Raw genomic sequence first — 9,413 nt, forward strand, 5'->3', positions numbered from 1 at the left:
TTATAGTCCAACAGGTTTAATTGGAAGCACACTAGCTTTCAGAGCGATGCTCCTTCATCAGGTGGAGGTGGTCTCCAAATCATGACTACTATAGATCTCCAGGGAAAGTGTGGGGAGAGAGAGAGAGAGAGAGAGAGAGAGAGAGAGAGAGATAAAAAGAGGATGGGAGGTCAGTCATTTAGAAACTGTGCCTGCGCGCCCATTAGTCCAGGACTGTTCTCGGCAGCATTTTTAATCACTGTAAACAAAAGTCGCGATCAGTGTTGGACACACGTCTTTGATGTAATGCTTCTGTTGAGACCTCAAGATCTCCTTCAGATAATCTGATTTTCGGATAATTGGTATTCAGATAATCAAGGTCCCCTGTACATGGACATCGAGATTTTTCTGCTCATCTACACTACCATGAACCCAGTACTCTGTATGCCTGTTACTCCTTCCAAAGTGAATCACCTCTTGTTTTTCCACATTAAACTCCATTTTCCACCTCTCAGCCCAGCTCTACAGCTTATCTATGTTTCTCTGTAACCTACAACATCCTTCGTCACTATCCACAACTCATCCTTCTATGCCCTCACCCAGGTCATTTATAAAAATGGAGGTTCATGGATAGAAGATTGTTCGCTCTCCTTTTCCTGAGTCTGTGACTGGCTGCGGCTGATTCTCTTGATGCTGCCCGGATTCTTAATGAACAACACCAGAGATCCGAAATCCCCAGTTACACTGACTGTCAGTTTCCCTTATCGCCTGCCAAATCTGGATTTAATCTCTGAGCTGTTGCACCTCCTCTCAGGTCTGAATGAGCTTTTTGAGTGTTAGTTGAGCTGTGAATGGTTCTCCAATTAAAGTGAGCAGTTTCTGATAGTTTTGAATGTCCATTATTACTCTTAGATAGGTAGAGGTTAAGATGTTGCTGGTAGTGTAAGGCCTTCGCATTCAAAGGCAAACAGGTTTATATGTTATACAATGGTGTGGGAATGTTTTGTATCACTGTGTCCGAGCTAACTGATGAAAAGTTGAATGGTTTTGTAATTTAGTAGGCTCCAGAATGTCTCAGTTATTGGCTCTGCAGGCTGGTGTTCATTGTTTTTGTGGGGTCTTGTTTTAGCATTGCAAGCTAAACCCTTTCTCCCCTAGGCTTGCATAATGCCTAGTCTGTCTCAGCCAGAGAGCTCAGTGAATCTTTGTTCAATGTGAATTCCACAAACTCATGTCCCAAGTTCATAGAGCTTTAGTCCAGGATATCTGATGGGAATGTTTGCCCCACCTTACAGTTCACATGTGCTATGCAAATTGGTGGTGTGGTAGATCATGGGCGGCACGGTGGCATATGGGCGGCACGGTGGCACAGTGGTTAGCACTGCTGCCTCACAGCGCCTGAGACCCGGGTTCAATTCCCGCCTCAGGCGACTGACTGTGTGGAGTTTGCACGTTCTCCCCGTGTCTGCGTGGGATTCCTCCGGGTGCTCCGGTTTCCTCCCACAGTCCAAAGATGTGCAGGTCAGGTAAATTGGCCATGCTAAATTGCCCGTAGTGTTAGGTAAGGGGTAAATGCAGGGGTATGGGTGGGTTGCGCTTCGGTGGGGCGGTGTGGACTTGTTGGGCCGAAGGGCCTGTTTCCACACTGTAAGTATCTAATCTAATCTAATCATGAGAAGGATAGCCTGAGATTACAAGAAGATGTAGACAGAATCATAGAGTCTGTACAGCATAGAAGGAGGCCATTTGGCCAATAGGGACTGCACCGACCCTCCGATGAGCATCCCACCCAGACCCAATCCCTACCCTATCCCTATAGCCCCGCATTTACCATGACTAAACCACCTAGCCTGCACATCCCTGGAAACTGTGGCAATTTAGCTTGGCCAACACACTTAATAGACTCGGCAGATCAGCTGATAGTGGCAAACGGAATTCAGTCTGGATAAATGCCAGGTGATGTACTTAAGCGAGACAACAAGGCAGAGGAATATACGATAAATGGTAGGAACCTAAGAATCACTGAGGATCAGAAGGACCTTGGTGTGAGGAAAAACTATTCACCCACATGCTTGTGGGAATTTGGAACTCTCTGCCTGTGAGAGCGTAGAGGCAAAAACCCTCATGACATTTAAGAAACATTTAGATCTACACTTGGGATTCCAAGGTATGCAATGCTATAGGATAAGTTCCAGATGATGGAATTTGAATGGTTAAGTGGTTGTTTTGACTAGTGCAAACTCGATGGGTCAAAGGGCCTTTTTCTATAATGTTCTGAACTCAGTGACTCTAATCCACAACCATCTTATGTGCCAGGTATGACTCCCAACAAATGGAGAGTTCCCATTGATTCCAGTTTTGCTCGAGATTCCTGATGCTACACTCAATCAAATATGGCAAGGCCAATTACTCTCCCTTTATATTTGGAATTCAACTCTTTTGTCCATGTTTGAACCATGGAGGTTCAACAAATGAGGTCAGCTTGGAACCCAAACTGAATGTCAGTGAGCAGGTTATTGCTAGGCAGGTGCTGATTGATAGCAGTGCCATTGACCTCTTGCATCATGTTGCTGATGATTTACCAATGAATTGGTAATTGGCTGGATTGGATTTCTCTTGCAATTTGTGTATAGAACTTACTGGGGCAATATTTTTGGGTAGATGCCAATGTTTTAAACTGTATGGGATGGAACGGCGTCATGGTGGCTCAGTGGTTAGCACTGCTGCCTCACAGCACCAGGGTCCCAGGTTCAATTCCAGCCTCGGGTGACTGTCTATATGGAGTTTGCACATTCTCCCTGTATCTGTGCGGATTTCCTCCGGGTGCTCCGGTTTCCTCCCACAATCCCAAGATGTGCAGGTCAGATGAATTGGCCAAGTTAAATTGCCCACTAGTGTTAGTGTTAGGAAGGAAATGGTTCTGGTGGGTGACTCTTCGGAGGGTCGGTGTGGACTGGTTGGTCCGAAGGACCTGTTTCCACACTGTAAGGAATCTAATCTAATCTAATCTGTACTGGAATAACTTGGCTAGGGGGACATAGCTAGTTCTGGAGCACATTTCTTCAGTATTAATGCTGGAATGTTGTCGGGGCCCATTGTCTTTGCTGTCATTATGTTATGATTGCCATCCTGCAAAAAAAGTCATAACATTTTCCAACTGAAACAAGACAATTCAAATCAATAATATATAGAAAGAAGAGAGTTTTATTATTTACATTATATTCTTTACATTACAAGGGCCTTGAATTTAAGTAAGTCCTTCCATAATTTCAGAGTGTCTCAAAGATGCCATAAATTGGTGGAATGTAGAAAGCACATCAGCCACTTGCACACAGCACTTCCCACAAACAACAGTGCAATAATGACCAGATCACTGATATGTGCTAATAGTTGTCTGGAGACAAGGAAAGCTGTTTGACAGAGTCATGGGATTTTTAACGGTTACATAGCTGGACAGATAAAGCCTTTCGTCAACAAAGAGCCAAATCTCACTGTCTCTGAATCATCAGACTCTGAACTGAAATTGCGTGAAAAGACCCTCAGGACGTCCTGATATGTGGACCAAATAGGAATTATCTGGGTAGATGAAACTTGCTCCTTATCTCCTCAAAAAATTCTAACAGACTTGTCAGGTATGACCTCCCCTTAACAAAGCTGTGCTGACTCAGCATCTTTTCACCATGCACTTCTAAGTACAGTGCCCTACAATCTCATCCTTAATAATGGACCCTAAATCTTATGATCTATAGGTTAGGCTAACTGGCCTATAGTTTCCTGTCTTCTGTCTCCCTCCCCTCTTAAACCCTCTTAGGGTTGGCATGTGGCTAGCATTGCTGCCTCACAGTACCAGGGACTGGGGTTCGATTCCACCCTTGGGTGACTGTACATGGAGTTTGCATATTCTCCCTGTGACTGTGTGAGTTTTCTCTGGGTGCTCCAGTTATCTCCCATAGTCCAAAGATGTGCAGGTTAGTTGAATTGACCATGCTAAATTGCCCATTGTATCCAGGGATGTGCAGGCTAGGTGGAGTAGTGATGGGAAATGCAGGGTTACAGGGATAGGGTATGGGGTGGATGTGTGTGGGATGCTCTTTGGATGGTCAGTGTAGACTCTTTAGGCCAAATGGCCTGCTTCCATACTGTAGGATTCTATAATTCTAAACAGGGGCTTCACATCTTTCTGTGACATCCAGAAGGTTCCAGAAGAATTGCTCAGTAGCATTGGGTCAGGTGAATGTTCATACCATGCTGCTCAGAAGATTCAGATCCAGTGTGAGACTCCTTTCCTATGCTCCTATGTGTAAAAGAAATCTGATGTTAAAGCCGAAAATGAAAATGTTGGTTGTTCACAGCCATGCTAAAAGATCTGAAGAGAAAAGATCAGGGATTATTGAGGTGACATGATAATTGTGCAGTGGTAGCAGGGAGAACAACTCCACAAATTACAATGTTATGCCCCTCCTGCCTGGTTCCCATTGTTCTTCCCAGTGATACTGATGGTCCTGGACAATCAGTTCCATATAATGTCACTTTGGCTAAACTGTTGTATCTATTCTCAGTGTATTTCCTCTGGATTCCATTTCACAGTTTCTGACTGGAGATTTGTTACACTTTTAAGGTGAAACGGAACCTGCTCAACATCTCATACCACATTACGCAGTACACCAACATTATAGCTGATCTGAGGAAAGAGATTGAGCAGTTGAAGTTGAAGATTGAAGAACAGGGGTCAGAACGGAAAAAATCTGAGAAGGCCAATATAAGGGACATCCAAGGTAGGTTCAGGAGTTTTGGAAATGAAGAGATATTGTTTGAGGAGTGTCCAGCCTCCACAATGTATGGCCCAAAAGTATCGTAGACAAACTCATGAAGATTAAACAATTATTTATGCTAACATTTCTAAACTGTTGGTTCATTGCAAATCGGTGGAGCTCGACTGAAGATTCGGAAAGGGTTTTTTATGTGGGTGAGAACATTGTTAAACTCACACAGTCCAATATTGCTGATGTTATAGGAATCTATAACTGAACATTATATTGGATCTGTTGAGCTCTAGGGAACTAAAAACCCATGAACATTATTGGACTGGACATCTGTGTGTGAGAACCAAGGTTTGGCTCTGCAATGCCTTTGGATGGATGGTTGTAGACAGTTTGCAGATGATAAGGGTGGGGTCTGTGGAATTCCCAAGGTGACCTTCCCACTGCTCTGGAAATACAAAGCAACTTTTCATAGAATCCCTACAGTGTGGAAACATTTGGCCCAACAAGTCCACACTGACCATCTCAAGAGTTACCCATCCAGATCCATCCCCTTGCCCTATTACTCTACATTTGCCCTTGACTAATGCACCTCCACACCCCTGAACACTAGGGGCTATAGAGCATGGCCAGTTCACCTAACCTGCACATTTTGGATTGTGGGAGGAAACCAGAGCACCTGGAGAAAACCCACACAGATAGTCGCCCGACACTGTAATCGAACTTGGGTCTCTGGCACTGAGGCAGCAGTGAACCACTGTGCCATCAAAATTGTTGTCATTTAGATGTCAGACTTCAATAAAGTTAGAAAACAATTTGTAAATATGAGTGAAAGGATTAAGCCAGCCGCTTTATGAAGGATTTTATAGTGTGAAGGTAGGGTCACAGCTTCATCACCACCTTCCAGTATACAGTGAAACAAGAGCTATCTTTTTACAGTTATTTTTTCATGGGATGTGGGTTTTACTAATAAGGCTGGCATTTTTTGCCTTCTCACTAATTGATCTTTCGAAGATGGTGGTGAACCACTGCAGACCGTGTGGAACAAGTATACATAGCCGTTCAGCATAATTCAGTGACTTGTTCCACCATTTCAGGGTACAGTTACAAGCACACTGCAGTAAGTCTGGAGTCATATGTAAACCAGACCGGGTAAGGATGGAAGATTTTCTTCCCTAAAAGGTACTAAAAGTGAATGGGTCTTTTTTAGTAATTTCATGGGAGCATTGCTTCAATTCCAGATTTATTAATTGAATTTAAAATCCTGCAACTGTTATGGTGAGTTCCGAACACAGTCCTCAGAGCATTAGCTGAGGCCTCTGAATTTTGAGGCCTCTACTGTTACCACTACATCACCATCTCCAATTTTACAGGTCTAGACTTTGTGGCTTTAAAGAAACATAAGGAACAGGCTAATTTTCTCTAACCTGATATTATGCTCTTGTCCTTATATGACTTGATATTTTATTAAGAACCAGGATAGAGGTATTCTTCAAACCATGAACACTTTCCTTTATTTAGTTTATGTCCTGTCTCTCCCCCTGCCTCCCCTTGTCTTGTTTATATTGGTTTGCTGTCAGCAGAGGAGACCTATTCTATTCACACCAACAATAACACTTATTTCAAATCAATAGCTCTCCTCTCTTTCTATTAGCACTTCCTTTATCTTTTGCTCTGTGCATCCTCACACTCTGATTTAATTGCTTTTTCTTCCCTTTTGTCAACAGAATAAAAAATACTGTTTTCCTGCCCCCTTCAGTTCCAAAGAACAGTCCTATCAGACGTGAAATGTTAACTTTAACGAAAAATAATTGATATGGCTTTCTTATGGGAGTGAGCTCCACATTTCTTACAAACTTTTCCAGAAGTAATGTTTCCTGAATGGTGTGGTTTGAATTCCTACGATCCCTTTGTCCAAACCTTCCCTACCCATGGAAACAGTTTCTCTCTCTCTCTCTCTCTCTCTCTCTCTCTTACACTCTCTCCGTCTCTCTTTACCTTAAAAATTCAAAATCTTGAAACTTGAATCAAATCTCCACAACCCTTTCTATTCCACAAGCCTAGATTATAAACATAATGCAATCCCGATGACGTTCTGGTAAATCTATGATGCAATCCTTTCATTGTCAGTGAAACCTTTGTAAAGTGCATCCAGAGCTACCCACGTCTCCAGATATGCCCTGAAGGTAGGATATAACTGACTTGTCAGGTTACCTGAGTCTAGAACAGGGAAATCCCAACAGCGAGTAATGGACCTACTTCTAGGTCCAATGAATAAAGTTCTGATCTTGCTACAAATGGATGGAGCCCTGGTGAGACGTCAGTTTGTTTGAGTATTACGCATAGTTTGATCTCCTTATCTAAGGATGGAAATACTTGCCACAGAGGGAGTTCAGCAGAGTGTCAACAGATTAATCCCTAGCTTAATCCCTGCAGGATTGTGAGGCGAGATGGACCAAAGTACACCTATTTTCAAACACTTTGATGAATCAGAGGAGATCTAATTGGAAAGTACATAATTCGTATAGTGCAAGAAGTTTTTTTTCCTGTCTGATGGCTGTGGGACCAGGGGACAAAAGTCAGGATGAGGACAGCTCATTTAAAGACTGAGATGAGGAGGAATTTCTTCACGCAGAGGATGGTGAAGTTTTAGAATTCTCTGCCCCAAAGGCTTGTGAAGGCTCAGTCATTGAATGCATTCAAGACAGAAATCAACAGGTTTCTGAAAATTAATTATGTGAATGCATGTGGACATAGAGTGGGAAAGTGGCATTGATATAGATATAGTGCATGGTATCATTGAATGGTGGAGTCGGCTCGATGGGATGGCCTCCTCTTATTCCTGTTTCTATGGCCCTGGAATCTTAATTTACCCAAAAAGAGTCAAAAGTTGCATGACACCAGGTTATAGTCTGACAGGTTTGTTTGAAACCACAAGCTTTTGTAGCACTGCTCCTTCTTTAGATGAAGGCTTTGTGGTGTAACAAGGTTAGATACTTGCTGCAAGATTTAGCCTCTTTAAATTTGATTAGATTAGATTACATTACAGTGTGGAAACAGGCCCTTCGGCCCAACAAGTCCACACCGACCTGTCGAAGCGTAACCCACTCATACCCCTACATTTACCCCTTACCTAATACTACGGGCAATTGAGCATGGCCAATTCACCTAACCTGCACATTTTTGGACTGTGGGAGGAAACCGGAGCACCCGGAGGAAACCCACACAGACACTGGGAGAACGTGCAAACTCCACACAGTCAGTCGCCTGAGGTGGGAATTGAACCCGGGTTCTGGCGCTGTGAGGCAGCAGTGCTAACTACTGTGCCACCGTGCCGCCCACCTACTCTTGTAGCTACTGTGTATGTGGCAATTCTATTTCAGTTTCTGGTCAATGGTAACTTGCAGGATGTTCATAGTGGTGGATACAATGATGGTAACACCATTGCATGTTAACAGGCCAAGGTGAGATTTGGTCTTATTGGAGACAGTCATTGCTTGATAATTGCTGAAAATGTGTTGCTGGAAAAGCGCAGCAGGTCAGGCAGCATACATTTTTGGACTGTGGGAGGAAACCGGAGCACCCAGAGGAAACCCACGCAGACACTGTAATGTAATCTAATCTGAAGAAGGGCTTATGCCCAAAACGTCGATTCTCCTGTTCCCTGGATGCTGCCTGACCTGCTGCGCTTTTCCAGCAACACATTTTCAGCTCTGATCTCCAGCATCTGCAGACCTCACTTTCTCCTCATTGCTTGATAATTGTCTGATACAAGTGTTACTTACCACTTTTCAGGAAAACTTTGATTTGCGCAGGCCTTGCTGATTTTGGGCATGGACTATTTCAGTATTTCAGGAGTGATGCTGAACATTGTACAATCATCACTGAACATCTCAACTTCTAACCTTAAGATCGAGGGAAGATCATTGGTGAAGCAGCTGAAGATAGTTGGGCCTCCTAACACTTGAAAGCCAGTCTACCATCTAAAAGGCAGAAGTCAGGGGTGTAATATGGATGCTATAAATCAGAAACAAAGACGCAGCAGGTCTGACAGTATCTGTGCAGAGAAATCAGAGTGACCCTTTCCTCAGAATTGTTCCAGCAATTTCTGTATAATGGAATATTCCTACACTTGCCTGAATGAGTGCAGCTTCAACCATGAGGCATTCCTGCAGAGATGTCCAGGAGCTGAGATGACCGACTTCCAACAACCACAACCATTTTCCAATGTCCCAAGTATAACCACTGGAGAGATTTCCTCCTGATTAAAAATGATGCCTGAGCTAAAGAGGCAGAAAAAGCATATGACCTGTGACAGATGGAGACATTTTACTGATCCAGAGATAAATGAATCAGTGTGGGGCTGGTGGTGGAAGTCTTATGTCCTTCAGCTACAATGGCACAAAGCTGTTCCTCTGGCTTGCCTCCAGCTGACATTAGCAGGGATGTAAAATTTTCCCAGGCAGCATTATCCTGCTCAGGAACCCATTTTAACCTTTCTCGAGATGGTTAGTTCACATACAAGACATAAAATCCAACTGTCTTCTGGATTAGTGGTGCTGGAAGAGCGCAGCAATTCAGGCAGCATCCGAGGACAGGTAAAATCGACGTTTCGGGCAAAAGCCCTTCATCAGGAATAAAGGCAGAGAGCCTGAAGCATGGAGAGATAAGCTA

The 9,413-nt window shown here is 43.5% G+C and overlaps 1 protein-coding gene across 1 annotated transcript in view; it reads left to right on the forward strand.

Annotated features, from left to right (window-relative positions):
* Positions 1-9,413, forward strand: part of si:dkey-26i13.8 (kinesin-like protein KIF19) — a 207,935-nt gene that overhangs the window by 144,183 nt on the left and 54,339 nt on the right. Inside the window, exon 10 of the mRNA XM_043711105.1 lies at positions 4,598-4,754. Within this exon, the coding sequence (XP_043567040.1) occupies positions 4,598-4,754 (157 nt within the window). The remainder of the gene's footprint in view (positions 1-4,597; positions 4,755-9,413) is intronic.

Source organism: Chiloscyllium plagiosum, chromosome 21, assembly GCF_004010195.1.
Source record: "Chiloscyllium plagiosum isolate BGI_BamShark_2017 chromosome 21, ASM401019v2, whole genome shotgun sequence".
NCBI lineage: Eukaryota > Metazoa > Chordata > Chondrichthyes > Orectolobiformes > Hemiscylliidae > Chiloscyllium > Chiloscyllium plagiosum.